Here is a 23,873-nt window from a genome sequence, read left to right on the forward strand (position 1 = left end):
CCCCGAAAATACCAAAATTCAGCCAAAGAGTGTGAAAAGTGTACCTTAAGCACTTATCTTCGGATGTTGGAGGTTTGGTGGCCCCTTTAGGGAACTTGGAGATTCGGTCTGTATACAATGGCTTCCGTTTGAATGGCCACTCACGATTGAGTTCGCTGTTCACAAACTTATTATTCAGAATAATAAGCGCTGCTTTATTTCTATAGCCTGCGAACAGGCTCCAAGTGAGGGCGGAAAATCCTTTTTTTCGCGCTGGTCGGCTTGCTTCGCGCGACGACTCTTTTTTTCGCCCTCGCCGGGAGTCCGTTCGCAGGCTATATTTCTAAATTTAAGCTTACCGTCCACGCTAATACGTCGCGAAAACCAAGCTTTTCGAAAACGCTCTTCAAACCTGAGGAATTTAAAAACGCCGACTTTTTGTTTTAGCGTTAACAGAAAACATGTTGAAAACGGAACTCTTCGAAAACGATGACGTCACGATAATCATGTGATTTCCCCGCCCTAGTTTTCCTCAAACACAAATCCAAAATGACCGGTGATTGTTGCGTTTCCAAATTTCTCCGGCGTATTGTGGATGGAAAACATTTGATGCGTTTTCAGAGTGAAAAAGCCGTTTTCAAATTTCTCCGGCGTGTTGTGGACGGAAAACATTTGATGCGTTTTCAGAGTGAAAACGCTGTTTTCAAATTTCTCCGACGTTAGGAAATAGACGGTCGGGTTTAAAAACCAATCGTAGACCGCAGTTTGTTCTGTAAATATAGACAGGCCGATACTGCGCGCCAATAGCAGAAAAGAGGGAAATATCTGACAAATTTCGGTTTCCAGCGAAACTAATCTATAAAACAAGCTTCTACAGCAGAGAGGAAGTTAGTTAAGCAGCATTACTTTCAGCAGAGTTCACAGGTGAGTTTGTTCATGATAATATGTAAGTTATCCACTTGTATTATTATTTTTACCATTTCCATGAAAATTCAAGGCATCGTTTAACAAAAAGATAAACCATGAAGTGCATCATTCCCTTAAACAGCACAGAAATTTGCAAAGAATATTTTGTGGCGTGCGGTTTTGGCGTCGTGGCTGCTGCAAATACTGTCATTTCTTCGCGAAAAAAAAACACAAATAAACGTGGAAAAATAACGGAAATGGAAGTGGAGACCGTGGCAGCGTATTTCAAGGAAAGGAGAGTGTATATCACAGCTAAAACGATTGAAGCGTTTATTACCACTTGGTGAGAATAATTCTCTTAAGCTCGAAGCAGTTTCGAACCATTTCGTTCTCAAAAATTGTGACCATTTATAAACTAAAGAACGAACTCATCAACCCAGGTTTCGATTCGAATGACTGAAACAGAACTTACGAAAAAATCTTCAATCACGCAGCTCCACTTTAATTTTCGTCAATCACATTTTATAAAAACATATATATGTTATTATTTGCTTGCTGGAAAAGGGGAGTCCATATAGAGAAAAACTTTGCCGAAGTCTTAAGTCTTCAAATTGTCACCAGTCACTCTGACTGTCTACGCTCTTCTTTAAACACGTTGAACTTTGCCATTTTCGTTTTTACAATCTCAGTAAACAAATTTTGGTTCGCATGGTCTTTGTGGGGACGGAGAGAGACGTTGCCCTGAGAACGAGGTTGTTTTGAAGATCGCTATCAAAAGAATTCGTCGGTTACATGATTCCACAGACGCGCCAATAATAGTAATAATAGTATTAATAATAATAATAACAAAATATTATACAGCGCGACTTTCCATAAAATTGTCAAGTACCTTTTAGATAAAAATCAAATATAATCCCTAAAGTCGTAAATTTACAATGGTTGCTAAAAACTACAAAACATGTTAAAATCGGATTCTTAAAAAAAAAAAAAAAAGAGATTAAAATTCACTAACAGGAAGCAATGAAAATACCAACTTGTATACGTATAGGTCATCATACGGTTTTTCTCGTTCAATTTGGAATTATTTTGCACTTGTGAGTTTTTCAAAAAGCTGAAATTGCATGAGCCGCTTTACTTATTAATAATATAAACAAGAAAAATTTCGCGTGGAGGAAGTGCCGGAAGACCTTTCTTGAAGCCATTTTTTCTCACTCGAGAAAACCTTTTTTAAAGTTTCCCCACAAAATTCTCGTCATTTTACGTGATATCATTGGCTTAGAAAATTTCCTATTGTATTTCAGCCAATCATAATCGAGAATTACGATGTGTAATTTGCACTGGTGTTACACGTTTTGCACTGGTGTTACACTTGAAAGCACTGCTCTCAGCCAATCAGAATCGAGTAATTTTTTCATGCATATTATTACAAGGGTAACATGGGGCCATGACATACACACAGGGTACACAGCTTTAAGACCACTGAGGATAATTGGATGAAAGGTATAGAGGAACAAAGTTAGACACGATAATTATATTACATGGAAATCACCTGAAGTGACACGCAATCTGTTGGCAACGTTTTCTTTTTCTTTTCTTCATTTAAAGATATTTTAATACATGTTTGCCCCAAGAGCTCAAAGGGTTCATTTAGAGGGCTTAAAACTACATTACATGTAAAGAGTACAGTAATAACACACAAGGAACTCAGTCACGGTATTTTGAGTTATTTTGGCCACATACAAAATTACCTTTAAATGGTAGGAAACCTGAAAATAACAGTTTAATAGGATAGAAAAACACCAAAGAGATAATGATAAACCATAATGGAACAAGGATGGCTAAGGATGGAGAAGATTAACAAGGATTACAAACGACGAATTTGAAAATTTGAGGCTAAACGTTTCAATATGTGCAAACCGTGGCTGAGCTCCTTTGAATATAAGCGCCCTTAACCCTAAGCACTTATTCCGCTAGTAATCATGGGTAAATGGTCATGTTGAGTTGCATTTTAATTCATTTATATCAGCGCTTCCAACCCGTTTTTGTCGCTGTTTGTTCTAAACGCTAGTATTACCAGTTTCAGTATCTGCTCCATCAATAGATCCTAGTTTTATAATCGCTAGTTTCACTCAAGGAAACTTTGTCTCGTCACAGGAATCCAACAAGGAATTCTCAGTAATGGCGTTCGAAGGGTCTCTATATAATTCTGAGGCTGCCATTTCCCGGATGGAAACCATACCTCTAATCTCTGCACAAAGAGTGACGCAAAGGCGCGGTCACAAATTTAAGTCGTATCTTAGCAACCTCGCCTGCTTTCTGTACGTCATTTTTCTTCTGTGGCAGCTGGTGGGGACGGTGCTGTACTTCATGCGCGCTTACTACTGCTGCTTAAAGGAGCGACATGCATCCTTTAGATGTAAAAACTTTACAGGGATTGCTCACTCCGAAGAATTGGAGCTGACATGGCTTATTTCCCAAGACGTCAACGTTGTAATTCTGGTGTTCGTCCTGAGAAAAGTTCCTGGATTTCTAGGATACTCGGTTATATTTATTAAATCCGTCCATCTGCCGGCGTTTTGGACCCTGTCGATGCTGCTCACGTTGCAGATCATTGGATATGGGATTATTATGTACTTCAACAGCGTTTCTTCCATGGAGATATGCCTTATCATTGCGTTTTGCTTCTACGGAATTGCACTCCTTGGAATGGCATGCATACTAAACTTCACCCCTGTGCATCGAGTTAAATATTCAAGTGGATATTTTGCATTTTTGCTTTGTAAACTGACATTAGTGACACTATTCGTTCAAATATTTACTATTTTTGTAGTTGGCACTATTCAGTTTGCTTTTAAAGTGACAGGCTTGGATGAAGTGGGCACGTCAGCCGATTTTGTGACACTTTTTCGCAAACTTCGCGAATTTCCCCAAGTGATCTTCTTCTACAGAATGGCGATTTTCGTCTGGCATAAACTGTTCTTAGATAATAGGAACGTGTTGAGTCACTGTCAACTTTTGAAGTTAAATGATCGAAATGAAGGCGAACCTTAACTTTGCATCTGTATGCAAATTCCAGTATAAGTCTGTAGGTAATTATGGACACTAGCCTCTCAGCAGCCAATGGAAGATTGAAAATATTGTGTATCATAATTATATTACGGTATTTTTAAGCAGTCAATCGCAAACATTATCGGACCAGACTTATAACAACATTGACTGACTAACACTATTCACTTGACTCTTGACTCTGAAGATGACTTCCAATCAGGTTGTTTAAACGTCAATCACCAACAACAGTTCTTTCAGTTCAGAACTACCCTCACCCGGACGATCACACTATACGAACCATTGATACTCCTGATACCTCCTGATACTCAGAACGTTTACTAAAATTGTCCCTTATACATAGCAACCTCTCCATCCCACAATAATCAGGAAGGAATATATATATAGATATGATGATTTAGAAATGTTTGGAATGCATGGTTTGCGACCAGGTGCCTGGGAGAAAAAATCCGATAAAATCCGATGTACATAGCTATAGAAAGAGACACTGCAAAAACTTTTAGCCTTTTTTCTTCCGCACATCTACAGACCAAAGATCGTTCTTTTTTCGGGCCACCAAACATATAATGGTTTTGTAATGTAGCGAGAAGTTGTAGGACCAGTCCATTAAGGAATAGCTAGAAGTTAACTGTCTTAACATGAAGGACGAGATTAACTATAAGGAAGTAAAGCGTTGATATTACTATGTTAGCTATTGTAAAGTTTGTAATTTGCTTAAAAAAGACATTTTTTAGTATTATTGTTGTAAATTAACGATGAAATAGCTTTATCAAGTGTCCTTAATAAAGATATTGTATTTTATATATACCTAAAATAAATGCTGTTGATAGGGGTACTGGAATGTCAGTCATCAATTACATGTTTGTCGATTTCTCGGCTATGAGTTAAATTTGTTTTGACCAAAGCTCAGTGATCCCGTTAAACACCAAACAACCCCTCTTATCCCAGGAGAAGAAAAATTGAGCAAATTTATTATTTCACTAATTCTTACAGTCTATGAAATAAAATACAAGAAACAAGTTGCAGAACTAGAACGGTTTTTACTTGAGTGTCGAAACGTAATTGGTTTTGCATGGGTACGATACATGATTGGCTTAAAAAACTCGCGCCACTTTTTCATCCAATCAGAAGTAACATCAAAACCAACTTATTGTGACTCACTCGCACACATTTTCCCGCGCCTCGCGTCAGCTGCATGTAATTACATCAAGTTTTGATTGGTTCAGTGAGTTGTTAGTGTTCTTTGTGATTGGCTAGAGTGATTACATTGGTTCTGCTTTTACGACAATCAATTGAATATTGCTCTATAGCTGCAGCCCGTGGATGCATTCTCTGTTTTATTAATTTCTGCGTCATATAGAGTTGCAGCTGCTTCATGTAGGAGTTTGAATTACCAGATAATTTCCATAGGAAATAAATCACTCAGTGATGTTTCCAGAGGCTAGCGGGCACACTACATGATCGATGTATGAACAGTCCGATAAATTTTTCACGGAATTATCTCAAGGTAAGATAGTTCGTCCTCAGAACAGTCCGGCTTCTCTGTGTTCTCGTGATCGCTTTTAATGATACTAAGAGGCTCGTCGTAATCGCTGGCTAACGCATGATATTCATGCGAGGAATGTTCTCTTTCGCCTCCCTGATTGGGTGTGTCCATATGGGATACCCTGTACGCTCCTTCAGTTTCGTCGTCATTTCCGCTCTTATTCAACGGATACTTGCTTGTAAGCTCGCTGCTGTTTTTTCTTCTTATGGCTAAACGTCTAGAGATGGGCACTTCTCCAGGCTTTTTGTACAACGCCGCGTATTCAACGCGGTTGTTCTCATTGCTTGTTGTTTGTGTTAATGCATGATATTTCGGATCTTCGCGGTTATTTGGCTCTTGAAAATGAACCCCCATCTGGTCGGCACCTCGGAGATTATCTACCCTTCCTTCTTGGTGTAGTAAAGATCTCGTCTGCACGTCATAGTGGATGGAATTAACAGTTATTTCGCCATTTTGTTTGCGAGTTCTCTGTTTCAGGCGCCAAAGGAGGAAGCCGATGACGCAAATAAGGACCACGATCACGCAAGCCAGCGGAATTACCGTGACGGTCCAGTGGATGAATCCGGAAGGAAGTTGAACTGGAATTTAACAAATGACGAAACATTATAAGTATTTTTAAACATTATTGGTGTTTTAGTTGTCAGAATTTTAAACTATCAAAAGCTGAGAATAAACGCAGTTTTAAAATAGGCGATTTCTTTAGCAACAAGTGTGACAACTGTTTCTCCGCTGTGAGGCAATAGCTCTACGGGACGTCAAAGTATTTGTAAAGACTTGCCGGAGTTGTAGAAAAAACGGAGAATTGAGTCATACTTTTCGCGACAATTACGAAAGCAGAAGCCCGTATTTGAGGGTGTGTTACAACAGGTGAGGGGATTGTGTCACAGCGAATTACGTGACAGGTGAGTGTCACAACAAATTACGTGACTAGACGCAAGAAATGTTACTTTGTGTAACATTGATCTCCATGGGCTGAACCGTCAGGGGTCAAAAGGATGAAACTTTTTGACGTCAAACGTCTAAGAATAACTTGGCAAAGGAAACGTTAAGCTGTTTAACTTGTCGAATCTTCCGGAATGCCACTACTATCGGAGATTCTCTTACAAAGAATTCTTTTTGCCTTCAAAGATGTTAGTTTTTTTTTTTCTGACACGTTCCAGGAAAGGAGTAACTCATTATTGGAAAAGAAAGTGTTTTTCTGAGGGACTGGCTCCGGCTATCAAAATTTGCCCCGATCATGACCAAGAAAGACATAGCTGATGCCTTTTTCGACCTGATCATTCCAAGATTATGTTGTTTGTGTTACACCAGTGCCTTCAGCTTGTTTGTTTGTTTGTTTGTTTTTTTTTCACGTAAGTCACTTTGAGACACTAGTTCAGGGCTCACAACTTTTTACACATGCAAGAAATATTGCTAAATTCAGCGAAACATTCGAAATCCGACATAATTCCCTTTAAAATTGAATAGGTTATTTGATTTTTCCCAGTACTTGTGCGTGACTCACTCCAAGGCCAACAAATTCCCGCGAGAAACCCTCTTGCTTAAACCTAGAGCAACAAATATAACACTCGTTACTGACTATATTCATCGCGAGTTTTCAAATGACCACGAGTTAAAGCAAAGTTAAACATATATTTGCATTTTTCAGGCAGCTTTCGTGAAAATTAAATTGAAATTTCTTAAAGGAAAATATATTTCTACTTAAGAAGAAACTGTTTTCTTTTGTGCAATGTTTTGAAAAGTAACTTGCAGAAATATTTTTGAGCGGTCCATCTTGCAAAATTCAGACCGCTCAGGGAACATTTTAAATGCCAATTCTCCAATCGGTCTCCTTTTCGTCGTGGAGCAATTTACAATTTAATAAAGTTACTACAGAGCAGTGTTGCACAGGCCACTCACCTTTCTCTACCATGATCACCGTATCACCGGTTTTGGCTGTTCGCGTTGATGTTGTTCTCTCAGTTCGTATGGCCGGGTTTCTTCTTAGCAGCAGTGATGTCGAACTGCTCCGCGTGTTTGATGCTGTAGTTGGTTTAGCTTCTGTTATCTTTCCTGGATCCTTGCAGAGTAAACTACTCTTCGAACAATCTGTGGAAAAAGTTGAAGAATTATTCCAATTTATAGGTGCCGCCGCATAAAATACAATAGGGTTCGGTTCGGTATTAAGACCTACCACTGCTACGCCTGTCTCGCTTTTTTCCGAGTGTCTTTTCCGCTTTCGGTGTTTATTTTCCACATTTTTAAGATGTATTTTTTAAACAGCCGCGCTTAATTAGATATGGAACAAAATGGCCTTGACTATGAGGTTTACATCAACAATTTATCACATATCGCACCAAGCAATCTCCATGCAACGTACTACTGAACGAGGGCGCCGCACTGTAACACAAGCTGATTTAGTAACAAGCCAAGAAATATAGATTGTTATTAAAATTTTTATAGTCCGGCTTCTCTTTGTGGAAAGCACTGAAATAAAATTGAGCCGGAACAACCTTTTTTGTTCACTGGCGGTTATCGATAATATGGGTTGGATTGTCTACAAGACAGCATGCGTTGTTAGGTGGCGGGAATAAGCCATTATCAATAGAGAGTTTAAGCATGACGTTTACAGCAGACGGCAAACGGCGAAGAATACCTCTGAATTCGTGTTCTTTTCTTCTAATCCTTAACTAATTCACACAAAAATAGAAGAATGTCTCCTATTATTCACCGCAAATACAAAAATTTTCACTCTACTGTACAGACAGTTGAAGAGAGACGGCAAAAGTTTCATTTTTGCCGTTTGCCGTTTGATGTAACGTCATGCTTAATCTCTCTAATATATAAGACCGTTTTAACCATAGACCTTGTTCAAACCTTGAAATTTTAACAAGCAATGTCTGAATTATATTTTTAATGGGGACCATCCTGGTATTTCCTCTACTGGGACATTTTTCCAGCCTTAAGCCCGGGCAAAAAAAAAAAAGGATGACGTGGAAATAACACCCCCAACCGTAACAAAAATAAGAACAAATCTGGAACTACAACAACAAACAAACAAACAAACAACTACGCGGGCGGAAGAAAACCCCTTGAGGAATGCTAAAAGCTTGAAGGTTTGGAAAAAAAAACAGAACGGCACACGACAGATGAAAAATATAGCGCTTGTTTCAATTTCAATTCTGGATTTCTCGTAATTATAAGGCTAATAATTTTTCTTTTTATTTCCATAATACTATCAAAATAGAAAGCATTTATTTTAGTATTTCCAGCCGGAGTTATAGAAACACGAGGGGATGTTCGGGAGAACTAGAAATTCTGTCTGAACACAAGCCACAGGCGAGTGTTTCCACACCTTTTTCGAGTTCTGCCAATTTTTCACTCGATGAAGACATGGAGAAGAGGAAAATCACTCGATTAGAAATCATCGCGTCAAAACTGCGAGCAAGTTCTGAGTTTCTGAATTTACAATTAGATTAAGAGCTCGAGATTTTAAGGCTGGCGAAAAGTCTCGTTTCAATAAAAACAATAAAATACAGAAAAAAAAAGAGAAAAGTCTCGTTTCTATAGTGGTTATGTACGTCTAGCACACTCAAGCGATCTTTTCACAAAGCTGTCTCAGAGTCTCGCTTTTTGCAAGGCTTTTTGAAAGTCTCGAAGCCCCGATTTGTTTGTTTGGTCAATAAATAGAGTCTAAACCTGTCGCGTTCGCATTTTAAAGACTTTGAAGTCTCGGTCTCGCAATTTAAAAAGTCAAAATGTGTCGGGCTTGCAAAGCAAAACGCTAGTCTCGTCTTCTCGCAAAGTCTCATCTTTTCCTTTGACCACCCCTGATTTCTATGAGGTGTTAGTTGATGACGCCAAAGGTCGAATCAATTATCGCCTCATAGTAATCGAGAGGGAATAATCTAATTGTTTTAGTAGAATTCTCACTCTAATTTGCTTCAAATTACAAATTACAGTTTCCAATTCTTTTTAGTCTTAGTTTTCAACTTTACGCTTTAGAAAAATCAGTTGTTTCAATTGAAAGATTGTGGTTGTGTACGCGCACTTATCAGTTTTAATTCTTTCAACAACTTCGAGATTTTAAATTCGAGGAACTATAATCTCCCTCTCAGGAATTTTGATTACCCATTTGTTTCTAAATGTTTATTCAAAACATCGAAGAATCGAGAAAATGTTGCCATTTTGTTGACCACATTAAGCCACCGCGCAATAATGACTGACAGTGTGCAATGGCTCAGCCAATCAGATTGTAGCATTTGCATTAATATACTAGTAGAATCCAACTAAATACAAGCACAGCTTTAAAAACTGAGCACGCACTTTCATACAATGTGCTACCTACCAGCTGGTTTCTCGCAAATAAACCCGGCGAAAATATCTTCCCGCACATCATTAAAAAGCCCCTTAGTACCAGGGGGATAGTTCTTGGCCATAACCACGTAAGGAGCACCATCTCGAGGCTGCCACGGTTGCCAGCGTTCAATGCTCAGCGGCTTTCCGCTCACCCAGGTCCAGTTTCTTGCCACAGTGGCGTTGAAGTGCAGGCCAATGTGCCAGTCATTATTAAACAGGTTTGTCAAGTTTTGGATATAATCTTTGATGACTTCCCATTCATGTTCGGTTTCCAGGGATACGAGGTCTCCTCCGTGGTACTGACAGGACTGTCTTGCTCCGGTCCATGTGAGGCCATCCTCGTGAAACGAATAACATGAACAGTCCATGGGCGCCCCTGAAAACACATTATTATCATTATCATTATCATTATCATTATCATTATTATTACTTACTAGTAGTAGTATTAATGCGAGGACGAGTAAGATTTCATAAAAAGTAGAATGTGTATTGTAAAGTTTGAGAGTAATTTTCTTTTTTTTTTTTTATTACTTCTCGCGTACAATCGTTGACACAAACCGCAAATACATTTGCTGCGTTTCTGTGACATTTTCAACAAGTCATTCCAATTTTCAGCTCTTCTCAATTTTATTCATTTCTGTAAACTACATTTTCCTTCCTTTTTTAACGACTTTATTACAATTATTATTGTAAATAGTTTAGTGCTGCAAATAATTATCATATAGTGAGGAATTTTAATGAGCTCAATAAAATTTTGTCTATTATTATTATTATTATTATCATTGTTATTGTTATTATTATTAAAATATACAAAAGGTTGTTATGTGTGCTCGTACAACTAACCATTAGATGCATTGCGATTATGTAATTCACGCATAGTTCATGAGCATAAAACAAAAGATGTGCAGGGTCAAGGACCTTCCAACATAAATCATAGTCTGTTTGTTTACTTCTTTGATGTTTACCGGGCTTCTTAACTATTTCCTATCTATGCTCTATATAATAAAGAAACAACAACAAAAAAAACATATTGCCAGTGACGTCATCTATGGGTCTGTCCTCCAATGGATCATAATCAAGAACCAATCAAAATGCGAGAAGAATTCAACATACAGTAGGTCATCATCATCATTTATCCGTTCTCCAAGTGGAGAATTGGGCCGTAAGCTCTCTGCCTCCAGGCTGTTCTGTCCTCCGCAGCCGATGCTGCTGCTGCCCATGTTCTTAAACCTTCCTTTTCCAGCTCCCTTTCTACAGTCCTTCTCCAAGTCTCGCGCGGTCGACCCCGTTTCCGTTTGCCTTCAGGTACCCATGTGAGAGCAATTCGTGGATGTGAGTGGTGATCCATTCTGAGGACGTGACCCAGCCACGTCCATCTCCTCCTTGCCACTTGCTTGCTTATTGTCTCCATTCCTGCTCTTGCTCTAATCTCCTCGTTTGTTATCCGCATTGGCCGGTAGATCTTTAATATCCGACGAAGGCTCAAAAACTTGGTGAAATGCCTTTCCTTTTATTTGTTTTACAAAACCGCATTTACCTTATGCCGGTGAGGCAAATAAATTTTCGGACCACCTAAATGCCTAAATTTTTGTTGCTTTATGATAAGTCTTACTCTTATTAACAGCGGTTACTGGAACAAACAGGAGAGTCTTTAATACTTTATTATGCTGAATAACACGGACAAACCCGTTTAAATGTATTCACTTTTAAAAAAGCTTTGGTACCTTGGAAACGCCGGAAATATCGACCGCTTCTATTTCAAAAATTTCATTTCTTGCCTTTCCTTTACCTCATTAGGATAAACCGCTCTTGAATTAACAATTACAGTACACACTAAACACTTGTCCTACTGATAAAAGTGTCTCGACTCTACAAGACTAGATGTTACAAATAACAAAAGAATCTTAGCTAGTGATTCTTTTCAATGCCAGTGTTTAGATGAGTGCGTGACAACAAAGTCGAAAAATAGTTCTTACCTTGCATCACGAATGGAAGAACGAGACCAATTCCAAGCAGAAACATTGTCAACGATAATTCTCTTTGAGGTCTGACTCCTTTCAGTTTCAATTTGTTGTGATCTAATTTATTTCATGCGTGTGGACAAGAATAATTGTGCCTACACTTTCCAGACGATTCAATTTCCGGTTCCTTCGTAGGCGTTGGTCGAAAGGTCAAAATTTTTACACGTATAAGGCTTGACTCAGCATCTAGTTAGAAGGGCAGTGATCCTTGAAAGCGAAAATATAACAATGAAATGAAGTGTTCTCATTTGGTCATGCCATTGGCACACACCCTCGATAATGACAAGAATCCTCTCGTCACATTAAGATGTCACACCCTCAATGTTTTGACAGGGGAGAACGTTCTGTTACTAACAATGTTCGTATAAGCAAAGTTTATTTCGTTGTGACCTTTCATGCACTAATTTCAGAAAACACCCTAAATAACCTTTGAATTCTCTCATACAAGAAATATTAGTTTACATTCATCGCTCAAGATTATACTCAAGACACTCCCAGCTGTGAAGGAGGTACACCTAAGCACACAATAAGATGACAACTGAAAGGCCTCAGCTTTAATTTTTAAAGGGACCAGCAGGATCGAGAGGGAGTCAGAAAATCAATCCCTAAAATGGAATGTGGAAAACGTGTTTTTTTGTCTTGCTGAAACCGATCACGACATTTTGGAGTTATTACATAGGACACTTGTTATATCCTTGGGTATGCTTCCGGAATATAAAACTCGCCCACGATTCGGATCGATTCAGATGGTTGAATTATTTCGAATTGTTTTTACTTTATTTTAGCCTTTATTTTTTTACATTTTCGACTTCCTTATTCACAGACCGAGCAGTATAATTTATACCGGTTTAAGGCTGTCACTACAAAAGGAGTTAAATTCTCCCTTTGAATTTTGATAGTATGTTCTTTTAAAACCAGTAGCGTGACATTGCCCTGTTAACTCGGATGGTCATGTTTAATTAGATTAACAAGACACGAAACTTTGATACCCGTCATTCGACAAATGAGGATTTTAAAACAATTCACCATGACCATCCTCAAGTAGCTGTCGTTGTGTGAACTGACGAAGAGATTGGGCCGAGACAAGCGCGTGATATCGGGCGTCCAGGACCGCGCTCTCTCAGTTCTACACAAAGAAATAAAGTGAAACGAATGGACATCACTCTCAAAACCAAAACAAAACAAAAGGAAAAAAACAAACTGTGATTCTGCAACAGCGACTCAGACTAATCATTACACAGTTTCCAGAAACGTGAAGTGCACTTTTAATCCTTTTTCCATTTCAATTTTCATTCTTACACAACACCAATACTCTAACTACAAATCAAATCGATCATTTAACTAGTCCTTACACGAGGCATGACATGATAAAAAAAAAAACAAAACAAAGAAAATACAGGAAAAAATAACTAGCATAATAAGTTATTATTTTTTTTGTTATACGTATCTTTAAGGCCCCGGCCCTTCCACACTACGCCGGAGAAATTTGAAGACGCAGCTTTATTTCTACGATCAGGCCTACCGTCTACACTAATCCGTCACGAAAACAGAGCTTCTCGAAAACACTCTTCACACCGAAGGAATTTAAAAACGGCGACTTTGTGTTTTCGTGTGGACGACGTGACCGAGTCTTCCCCGAAAACAAATCCAAAATGACCGCTGATTGTTGCGTTTTCAAATTTCTCTAACGTAGTGTGGACGGAAAACGTTTGATTCGTTTTCAGGGTGACAACGCTGTTTTCAAATTTCTCTGGCGTAGTGTGCACGGGGCTTTAATCTCATGATTAAATCATATCTTGCTCTCGTTTAGTCATAATGTACAGTGAGAAAAAAAATGCATATGTACAAGGCCAGGCATGCAAAATTTTTTGAGATATAATTAAAAACGTTGTTCATTTAAGACTCGGCGACATCAGCGAGTTTTCTTTCACAAACCAATCTGTTTTTCTTTCGGCCCGCGGGAAAATCGCAACGCCCTCTTCCAACGAGGAGCTTTGAGAATGACAAATCGTCGAGGGGAAGGCCCTGGGGATGAGGTCGCGACAATACCGTTTCACCGACCAGAATTTATCCTTGTTTGAAGATCTATCTTGAATGATCGAATTTGCTCGTCTTATTTTGTATTCTGGCAACGTTTTCGTATTGGCCTCGAATTCAAGGGTACAAAATTTGAGTTTGTGATAAAAGAAACTGCTCATGTACTCTTGACTTACTAACTGCCAGACAACTTAGACGAATAGAAGATACATCTGATCTGGAACCCAGTCCACCTGGCCCAAAGGTGACGTCACACGAGCCTATATTTTTAACGTACGCTGATTTTTAACGCCGATTTTTAAAGCCGATTTTTAATCCATGTTACACGAGATAACTTTTGACGCTACTTTGTTGCGCAGCGGTCGGCAACGGTATGTTTCACGAGATGATTTTTAACGCAACATGCAAATTCGGACAACAATTTTGCAAGTTTTTGAATTGCTTTCAAAAACCTGCAACATGTTACCGCAACGAGATGTTGCGTTAACTAGGGCCTAGAAAACTACTTTATTTTTTCCCTTGCTTTCAGTGACGCTGGGCATCGGAGACTGAAATGATTATTGTGGTACATAAACGATTCTGAAAAGAGAGATTTAAGGGAATTATCTGTTCTACTCATAGAAAGGGTTGCTGAGTTTCTCTCACTCCGTATTCGGTGCTATGCCTGAATCTCTATCAAAAGTGTCTCGTTATTAAAGTATTGTCGTCGCATGATAGAAAACCAACACTCCCTTTGGTGTAATAAAAATCTATACAGTGAATATTTAAAAAAAAATTCATGTTGGCATAACGGTAGGTATATGTCAAGTCGTCCACATCAGGTTCCACGGAGACTCCAAATCCTGGTAAAAGAAGACAAAAAATGTTATATTAGATTTCAATTTGTCGGAGTATTAGCTCAGAAAGTATTGAATAGCAGACAGCAGTAATTGTTTTTCTCTGTTTCCCCAGAATCACTGATATCCAGTACGCATTTATATTTTAGCGATAGAGCACTTTTTCCGTGATTGCACAGCCTCATCTAAACAGGAGGGAGGTTCGGAGAATTCCAGACAGTTCTGCAAACCCGACACGCAGTGGAGGGTTTGCATGTTTGTCTCGAATTCTCCCAACCTCTCAAGTGTTTAAATAACGCTATGTAAACACGGAAAAAGTGCTATTGCTTTTATAAAATATTTCGCAGAAATGCGCGCGAATCTAAAACGTCCCAACCATGTTTACATTCTCTCATATAAACACAACTATCGACGAATGAACGCGCGCGTAGTATCTCACGCATTTTATAATTAGCAATCTTAACAGGTCATATCACTAGATTTATGCTAGCTTCGTTCATGTAGATTACCAAATTAAGTACATAGTTTTGTCACCATGTTTCATACATCTTGCAGAATAGCACATATTTACATTTCTGCGGGAATTACTGTTACAACTGGCACAGAAATATGGGCCAAGACAGGAAAACGAGTTTCTTCACAGAACTTGATGGAAAACAGCACGACCAATGATATAACTATGCCAACTTCTCCTCGATTTCTTCGTCTACCCTTTAATCAGCCACAACTAGAAGACGCATGAAACTGTACCAGATGTCCACAGACCGTGACATGAAGGGTCAGTGGCGACAGGTTGTGAGCCAATTTTCTCAGGCTAGCATTCCATGCAAGAATTACTTACCATTCTATTTTTTCCCTTGCCACCATTTCAAAGCAGCTAGACGTTCCGCGGATTTGACGCCAGTAACTATGGAAACACGAAAACAAGAATAATTACGAAATAAGTCAGTTATCACTCGCTTAACTTCGTTCCTCGATGTCGAAAAGTAATTGTTTTTTGCGTTATTACGCTACACGGTTGGCTTAAAAAACTCGCGCCACTTTTTCATCCAATCAGAAGTAAAATCGAAACCAGTCGTGACTCGCTGACACTCGTTTTCCCGCGCTTCGCGTCAGCTACTTGTATTAGCTTTAAGTTTTGATTTGTTTACTGGATATTCTCTGTCCTTTTTGATTGGCTAAAGTGATTACATTGGCTTTGGTTCTGTGACGCTCAACGCTCAGTTCTAACGATGCCAGCCAAATTGTCCCGCGTTTAGAAAAGAAGCTCAACAACTCTGACCGAATGGTGGCTTGACTACCTTCAAAACTATGGCCCGCTTGCAAACATCCATGTTCTCGCCTGTCTGAATCTTTTCTTGTGACATGCAAATCAGTTCACTAACGTTGTCTTCAACAGTGAAAGTAAACTGTGTCGGATCTCAGTAGTGGGCTCGACAGCTAGGCTGGCCCTTGCTGGGAGTTTTACCACTTCCCATGGAATGGTACCCCATAGCAAGTTAATTCCCCCCCCCCCCCACCGTTTTCTGTCAGCTTACTCAAGAATTCACCGGTATCCATTTTTATTAAAAACTGGATCATTGGATAATGCATTTCAAGAGTTTTCATTCAGCTTAGCCATGATGGTATGTGGACCATTATACCATACTCCACAAATATGATAAGCTTACGCGTATTTTTGGGGGTGTTTTTGTTTTTATTTTAGTTTAGTTTTCTATATTTTCTATAGGCGATAAAACAAGTATTCCACTCGCGCCTGTTGGATATCAGATGATTATAGCCAACTCGACGCTACGCCCCTCGTTGGCTATCTGTCATGATATCCAACGCGCGCTCGTGGAGTAGTTGTTAAATACACCTGGGTGGAGATAGCCGCTATAAAGAGTATAGTGTCCAAGGATGCCAAGAAAACAGGACAGGGATCCTGGACAGTGCCACCACGCCTTTCACGGCGAGTACATATCCTTCAGTTTTACAAATGAAATACTTACCAGCGTAAACAGCATTCCTCCATCGACCACCACAAGACTCAAACTCTTTATCAGTGAACTCTACCGGTTCATCCGGGGTTCTGCATTTAATATTACATTCACTATCATCAGCGCGACCATACTTGTCGTAGTCGTTGCCACAGAAACAAAGATCGCCATTTTGAAAACCGGCATAAAGGAAACCTTTGTCCCCACACTGATCAATACAGTCTTGCTTTGTATCAAAATGTTCCACTTGATATCCTAGTGCTCGGGGATTCACCAGGCGAAAGTTGTCGTCCAACATTTTGTCGTCAATGTAACAACCGATCATGTCTGTAGAATAAAAAGTAAAAGAGAACGCGAGGGCTGGATTAAAGAAGAAAACGGGTCACGCATTAGGAACTTAGGCGAAGCCTTTGGGAGTATTCTCGCCAACAATCTTCCTTCAGATCACTCTAAATTAAAGGGCAAGCAGGTCACATATTAGGAGATTAGACGAAGTCATTGGGAGTATTCTCGCAAACAGTCTTGCCGCAGATCACTCCCCTCCCCTATCCCCAGAATTGTGTCAGCTTGCTAGACAACTCACAATACACATGCCTACACCTGGGGGGAGGGGGAAGGGAGTGTGTGGTGCGAGAGCAGCCACGAACACGACGCAAGAGCAAGACGAATGCTTCTGCTTAGCAGCCCAACAAGAGCTGCATCGCCCAGTTTTCATCCCTGGCACTCAGGGCACCCCTTCCAATTTAAAGAGAAATGCGCCTGGGACGAGGCCTTAGGTCTCAGTAGTAAACAGCCAAATCTTATAACCTATTTCCGAGTTGCCTTAAGCCTCGCTATCAAAGGGAGGCCTGCATGGTGCAAAACCATTGATATGAAATTGAGTTTGATTTGCTTGTGACTGAAATCTCATTATCATACGAAAAGATGGGCACCAAGATTCGCCTATAAAAAGAGGCTAAAGGTGATTCGGAAATTTCCTAGACGTCGACATTTACCTCTAAGCACGAATACATTTATGGAGCAGAACATTTGATAGAAACAAAATTCCTTGCCACATGAATACGTTTATAAGCTTTTGTTCCTTGGCTGGGGCCGTCAACTTGGGTAAACCAGCCGGAACATAATTATACAAATGATAGCTCATCTCCGAGAAAGAAAATGTAAGTGTTTCTGCAGCCCCACACACCATTCCATTAACTTAAATGTTACCTGGGTTTGTGTCCACTTCTTCTGTGTATACGTAGGAATGTGCTAAACCTGGTTAAAAACAAAAATGGTACCTGTTATGTGGCCACAATAATAACCTTTCAACCATAGAGTGGGGTCGATCATTTTCACTTCTAAAATTACACGGTAGTCTTCGCTTCAACGCGGGTTTTAAACACTCAGACAGCTTAGACATAGTCACTACTTTCGCTTTTTCATGCACTCAGTTAAAAAAAATATATTCGTAGAATTCTGCCGAAATTAGAGGTTTTTTTTGCTAAAACAGTAAACATCAGGTACCACAAGGTGAGATAAATTTTCAAAATTTTACCGGCGACTTCAATTTTATGTTCGTTAAGGCTCTTATTCCATGACCAGAGGGGCAAACTTTGACGTTTTGCCAACTCCACGTCAATTTCAGCTACACTTTGTAAATCATTGAATGAAGTAAAGAGCGTAGAATTGCTAATAAGAAATCTTAGATTACGCACCGATTAAACTGAAGACTCCAAGAATTAGGCCTGAAAAATAAAACAAAATCCATGAAAAATCTGCAAAGTACAAACGAGCAGTGAATTTGGCGTTGTTGCAATAAAAGGGCTTACCTAAAATTCTTGGCAAAAACATTTTGAATCTTGGTTTCCCTTCGAGAAAATTAGACTTTCCCGTGGAGAAGATGGCCTCTGTTACCTGGTTACCTTGATTCACTATTAATGAGCTCAAGCCAATGACGTTATGTTCACCAATTAGGGCAAAGCAAGTTTCAACCCTTTGTTGGGTTGGTGTTTAACTTATAGTGCTTGTTAATGAGCTAATTCCACAATATATAGACTACGAGTAAGCGAGAAAATTCAGTTTGAACCGGGGGCGATTCGAAGTTTGTTTGTTGCGTTATTTGGGCTTTCATTGTCTAAAGTCACGAGCCGTGGAAATTGCCGTGAAGTTAGTAGAGTCTCCACTTCAAAACAAGAAAAATTGAAGTTTCAGGGGTCAATGATTCTAAACAAAAACTTAGAGTTACTGTTTTGTGGCAACACCAAGCAATTAGCAAAGAATAAACATGTTTTGCTTCTTTGAAAGCCCATTGGTTTTTATTCGCGCGTGGAAAATTCTTGTTCGGTTCAATGTCTCCAGAAAGCTCAACTAAGACCCTTGCCTCTATTCAGATTTCGTTTTCTTTTTTGATGAAACAGTGTCATATCATTTCACAGCTACATTTTGCTGGTAACCGGTAGGTTTACCTGCCAAATGTGACACCGTGAGGTAAATGATATTTTGTTGTGACAGTTTTTGTTGAGTAAGAATAATAGCAAACCTTTAAAAAGCCACTGATCTCTATGATTTGTGTGTTTTGAGTCAACGTAGAAGGAGACTTTGTTTGCGACGAGGCTGGTATTTCACAGTTTTGTCATCTTTTCTCAGAAGGGCCTTCCGGGGAACGGTAGAACTGTTTACTGGAAAGAAAATGTGTCCATGGTTAGATTCACGGCCTGCTGAGCGCGAATACGCAACAACCTTTAGCTATTTAATGTGCCAGTATCAGTTGAGCTATAATTTCCCAATTTATCTGACGGCTAGAGTATCCTGAATTAATGCGTTTGCAACTGAGAAATCTTGTGGAGAAGGGCCTTTGTATGACGGTTTTCAAGTTAAGGTCAACTTATAAGTGTTGTACTTAAATGTATTTTTTTGGATTCTTTGGAGGAATTAGTGACGAGTCCAAAGGGCGTCCATGCAGGTTGGAGGCTAGGGATTGCACATCGGTGAATTCGATGAAATGCGATAACCACTAAGCGAAAAAAAAGTAGAAAAAAAACGTTACGTACTACCAAACAGGTTATAATTATGGCTTAAAATTTTTACTTCAAACAATCATAGTGCCCTAATTTGCATCGTTTTCTCCTGTTCTTTAACATCTCAAAAATCATCAAAACCTCTTGAGGTGTCCGGCTTAGAGCCCTTACGACTACAAACTTATGACAACCATTTTAGCCGGATTACATGAATCTGAAAAGAGAGAACTGGAGAACAGTTAATTTTGATTTAGAATAGGTAGTCATACGGTTTCGAGTTCAATTTGGAATTAATTTGCACGAGTGAGTTTTTCAAAAGACTGAAATTTGAACGAACTGCTTCGGCGAGTGCAATTTCAGCTTTTTGAAAATCTCACAAGTGCAAATTAATTTCAAGTTCAAAGATAAAAACCGTATGATTACCTATTAACCCAAACATGAAAAAATTCGCTTGTAGGAAGTGCCGGGAGATCTTTCTTGAAGCCATTTCTTCTCGTTCGAGAAAACTTTTCTCAAAGTTTCCGCACACAATTTTCGCCATCATTTTACGTGATATCATTGGCTTAGAAAATTTGCTATTGTCTTTCAGCCAATCATAATCCAGATATTATGATGTGTAATTTTCACTGGTGTTGCACTTTATTAACTGGTGTCACACTTGAACCGCACTGCTCTCAGCCAATCAGAATCGCGGAATCATTGTATTATGCTCATGGCCAAGATTCTTTAATCTCACAGTGCCTCTCTTCACCGAGCCGTATTAAGGGGTGCAAGGGATTTGTTAAACGTTTCAAAGCATTTGCGAAGGGGCGGGGGAAACCTGGACGGAGTAACATGCCATTCAGACGAGGGGTAACACTTTAAGTCATTCTAATGCGCCGAAATGTTTCGCTGGAGTTTGTCAAGACCGTTGAACCTCAGTAAGTAACACGCACTGATGCACAAAACAAGTAACCGCTTAGCGGTGAACGCAGTGCAAGTTTATTTCTTTACGTACAGAATTTGCGTCGGAAAAAGATCAGTTGAGCATTCTAAGACTCTAGGTTACATTTGCATAAAAATTAAGTTGAATGTTTAAAAGAAGAAGAAAAAATTATCCTAATCTACTATGGTCGTGGTATTTTTTTATGCAGTGTAAGTAAAAGGAATTTTAATTGTTAGTCATGTGCTGATCCATTCTCCCCAGGCCTGTCGGCGGGATAATTAAACGGCGGATAGTACCCATGATGCATTTGGTAGTCACTTAACAAGAACCACGCCACTTCGTTTGGCTTCGCGCACGTTAACCAGCGAACAAAAATCGATTTCCATTTGGTCCTCGCCGGGCCGCTCAAATATTGACCAATCGGCAGACCATCGTTGCCGCTGAAATGAGCATTCAAACAATCCCGGATGTTTGCCAAGCACGGGTTCCCGCCAATGTAGATGACTTTTGAGTCTTGGGTGATTTCATAGACGCCTGGTAACCGAGTTGACTCTTGTTTGTCGTTGATGTCAAAGCTTCCTAAAGCAGTTGTCAATGGCCGGGCGTTTAAACGCTCTCGGTAATATTTCATGCTTTTTAAGTCCTCTTCAGTGGCTTCGTAGTCGTACGCATCGACATACGCCATCTCTAGATCCTGAAAAGACAACGCGGAAAAATTAAGGAAAAATAACAAATTCCCTGATCATTTTGAGCGAAACAATTTGCCTTAATAAACTTCCTTACTCCCATAGAAACTCGTGGAGTTTAAAATACTTACTTTTTATCCCTTCCTTATGATAATAATATTATCGTACTTTCTTTGAGTGCTTCAAAAGTCCTAGTTCGCAATTACGCCAGAAAAACGTTTTGGCAGTTATTTGTAGCACGTGATTTGAATTCCAATTCTTGAAGTCACGAAAGTTTGCACGCGTGTCCATGTGCCTGCGTGTGCCTGCGCGCGTTCGGTTCGTCCTCTAAGGTCCCGTGACACTACGCCGGAGAAATTTGACAACGGAGGTTTCACTCTGAAAACGCATCAAATGTTTTCCGCCCACACTACGCCGGAGGAGTTTAAAAACCCAAAAATAACCAGTCATTTAAGATTTGTGTTCGAGTAGATCTCGGGCACGGAAATCACATTATTTTCGTAATGTCATCGTTTTCGACAAGCTTCATTTTCAAAATGTTTTCCGTCCGCACTAAAACGCAAAGCTGACGTTTTCATTTTCCATCGATTTGAAGAGCGTTTTCGAAAAGCTCCGTTTAAGTGACGGATTAATGTAGACGGTAGGCCTAACCGTGGAAATAAAGCTGCGTTCTCAAATTTCTCCAGCGTAGTTTGGACGGGAGCTAAGAATCAGAGATGTGTAGTGAAACGTTTGTAAAATATGTCATGTATCGGAATACTTCAAGGTTAAGTCTCCAATAAGCCACATAAGAAGAATTACAACGGTAAGTTTTTTCTCCTGGCGCTTAAATATCAGATAGACCCTTCTTAGTCACAGTACGTATATTTTTACAAGTGGTAAAATTCCGGTGTAAAATTCCGGTGTATAAACGCCATGAGAATGCGGATCAGCTTACTTTAGCAAAGTTTATTTACTATTGAAACCAGTTGTTAGCTCTTAAAAGATTGTTAGGAAGTACACAATTTAAAACATAATTACGTCTGTACATTACAGGCTGTGATTTTCAAAGTAACTCAATGACAATAGGTTTGTAACAAAATATTTTTAAGTAACTCAACGACAATAGTCAGAATAAACTCGTTTCTGAACAATTCAAAAGCAATTCTGTGTAAGAAAGTCCTTTCTGAAGTAAGGTAGCTAGCAACAAAAGCGTGTGAAAAAAGTCCTTTGTAAGTCTCTCTTAATCAATCTTTTCCGCTTTCTTCTTTCGCGCAAACACTTCAACTCTTTTCCTGGAGGTGGAGTTCATTCCCTGCCGGGATTTAATCACGCAAATCAAAATGACGGCGAGGAACAATATCAGACCGAGCCACTCTCCATTAAGACTCAAGGTAAGAACAATCGCAAGAAAGGCGAGAGGTGGCAAAAAATAAAACATGAATGAATTTGTAGTTGTGGTGACTGCAACTTTGTCGACGTAATAGTTCCTGGTGGTTTGTAAGAAGTGCAGCAACTTGACTGTCTCATCGAGGTCCTGAAGCTCCGTGTTCACTTCTGATTGTGGAGAGAGCATCTTTATAACCTTGTCCACTCGCGTCGAAATCTCTTTGATGTAGAATGTCTTTTTAGTTTCTTGTTTCTCTATAAAGTCGAGCGTGGATTTCTCTAGTGATGGAGATCCGTGTTTCTGTAGAATACAAGCTTGCTCGTACGACTTTATAACTTCTGAAGTTAACCTTGCGATAGCAAAGCTGAGTTCTTTTCGCAGCTGGTTCACTTGGTATTTTTTAAGCTCCGTAATGTTTTCTTGGATCTCATTCGCCTTGGCATCGTGAGTTGGTTTTACCGGGGGTGGTGGCGGGGGTGTTGGGATCACATGCTTGTCGATGTCATCCGTTTCGATGGCAGGCTTCTCGGAATCTTCATCGGATTCGCTGTTAGTCACTTCCGAGTTGACGGCGGTCTTTGTGTCTTCACTCTCCTGTGAGCTGGTCGTGTTAGATTCGCTCTTGACCGGCTCAAGATCTTCTGCCTCTAAGTAAGTTTCCTCTTCATCTGCCTGTAAGCTGCTGATGTTAGAATCTTCATCCGAAGCCTGAAAGCTACTTGTGTTTGAATCTTCATCCGCCTGTAAGCTGCTTGTGTTAGTATAGCTGTTCTCAAAGTCTAGTAGTTCTTTCTCATCACTTATCTTCTCGAACTTCTTCTCGCCTTCATCCCCCTTTGAATTTTTCTTTTCGAGCTTGATTTCTTTCCACTTTCCTTTTGCAACTTTTGACACCTCTCTTGCCACGCGTTTAGCATCTATTTTAGCTTGAGCGTGCATGGCCACCACAGTTTTTTGTATTTCGCTCCCCATACGATTACAGAAATGCTCTGGGTCGGGGTTGGTGAGGGCCTCAAGGACTAGTCGCCGTGATGACTTTGGTAACGCTTCTAGCTTTGCTTTAAAGCTTTCTTGCCCTGTATCGCCATGCTTGCTTTTGCCGCTTCTCTTTCGTTGTCTCTCTTCTCTCACTAGCGCAAAGGCCTGGTCTTTGAGTCCAACAACTACTTTAATAACTTTTGCTCCC

General features: G+C 39.7%; 4 protein-coding genes across 5 annotated transcripts; 1 reads left to right on the forward strand and 3 right to left on the reverse strand.

Annotated features, from left to right (window-relative positions):
- The first annotated feature begins 2,851 nt into the window (after positions 1-2,851).
- On the forward strand, positions 2,852-4,671 carry LOC145498800 (uncharacterized). Its single transcript, XM_081478738.1, has one exon. The coding sequence runs from the start codon at positions 3,064-3,066 to the stop codon at positions 3,934-3,936; it is 873 nt and encodes a 290-aa protein (XP_081334864.1). The 5' UTR covers positions 2,852-3,063; the 3' UTR covers positions 3,937-4,671.
- A 146-nt stretch (positions 4,672-4,817) lies between these two features.
- Positions 4,818-11,955, reverse strand: LOC145498793 (uncharacterized). Its single transcript, XM_081478733.1, has 4 exons — positions 11,812-11,955; positions 9,825-10,211; positions 7,397-7,585; positions 4,818-6,075 (listed from the first exon to the last, which is right to left on the reverse strand). Exons 1-4 carry the CDS (start codon positions 11,855-11,857, stop codon positions 5,441-5,443), a joined length of 1,257 nt encoding a protein of 418 aa, XP_081334859.1. The 5' UTR covers positions 11,858-11,955; the 3' UTR covers positions 4,818-5,440.
- A 1,559-nt stretch (positions 11,956-13,514) lies between these two features.
- On the reverse strand, positions 13,515-18,934 carry LOC145496973 (kremen protein 1-like). Of its 2 annotated transcripts, XM_081476742.1 has the most exons (6): positions 18,520-18,934; positions 18,406-18,435; positions 17,918-17,965; positions 16,721-17,035; positions 15,571-15,636; positions 13,515-14,735 (listed from the first exon to the last, which is right to left on the reverse strand). In XM_081476742.1, exons 1-5 carry the CDS (start codon positions 18,539-18,541, stop codon positions 15,575-15,577), a joined length of 477 nt encoding a protein of 158 aa, XP_081332868.1. In that variant the 5' UTR covers positions 18,542-18,934; the 3' UTR covers positions 13,515-14,735; positions 15,571-15,574. The 2 variants fall into 2 exon arrangements, with proteins under 2 accessions (XP_081332868.1, XP_081332867.1); XM_081476741.1 differs by lacking the exons at positions 13,515-14,735; positions 15,571-15,636 and having other exon boundaries at positions 16,475-17,035.
- A 1,549-nt stretch (positions 18,935-20,483) lies between these two features.
- On the reverse strand, positions 20,484-21,555 carry LOC145498431 (uncharacterized). Its single transcript, XM_081478362.1, has one exon. The coding sequence runs from the start codon at positions 21,315-21,317 to the stop codon at positions 20,865-20,867; it is 453 nt and encodes a 150-aa protein (XP_081334488.1). The 5' UTR covers positions 21,318-21,555; the 3' UTR covers positions 20,484-20,864.
- Between the last annotated feature and the right edge of the window lie 2,318 nt (positions 21,556-23,873).

This window comes from Orbicella franksi, chromosome 9 (assembly GCF_964199315.1).
Source record: "Orbicella franksi chromosome 9, jaOrbFran1.1, whole genome shotgun sequence".
In the NCBI taxonomy this organism is placed as follows: Eukaryota; Metazoa; Cnidaria; class Anthozoa; order Scleractinia; family Merulinidae; genus Orbicella; species Orbicella franksi.

What these genes read in the sequence shown, in the direction of transcription:
- LOC145498800 (XM_081478738.1), top strand. Translation starts at nt 3,064, where the DNA reads ATGGCGTTCGAAGGGTCTCTATATAATTCTGAGGCTGCCATTTCCCGG.
- LOC145498793 (XM_081478733.1), bottom strand. Translation starts at nt 11,857, where the DNA reads ATGTTTCTGCTTGGAATTGGTCTCGTTCTTCCATTCGTGATGCAAG. An exon ending in TATTTGCGAGAAACCAGCTG is followed by an intron (nt 7,586 to 9,824) that starts GTAGGTAGCACA and finishes CTTTTTCCACAG; the next exon opens with ATTGTTCGAAGAGTAGTTTA. An exon ending in GGTGATCATGGTAGAGAAAG is followed by an intron (nt 6,076 to 7,396) that starts GTGAGTGGCCTG and finishes GTTAAATTCCAG; the next exon opens with TTCAACTTCCTTCCGGATTC.
- LOC145496973 (XM_081476741.1), bottom strand. Translation starts at nt 18,541, where the DNA reads ATGTTTTTGCCAAGAATTTTAG. An exon ending in GTTTTTGCCAAGAATTTTAG is followed by an intron (nt 18,436 to 18,519) that starts GTAAGCCCTTTT and finishes TTTATTTTTCAG; the next exon opens with GCCTAATTCTTGGAGTCTTC. An exon ending in AGAAGTGGACACAAACCCAG is followed by an intron (nt 17,036 to 17,917) that starts GTAACATTTAAG and finishes TTTATTCTACAG; the next exon opens with ACATGATCGGTTGTTACATT.
- LOC145498431 (XM_081478362.1), bottom strand. Translation starts at nt 21,317, where the DNA reads ATGGCGTATGTCGATGCGTACGACTACGAAGCCACTGAAGAGGACTTA.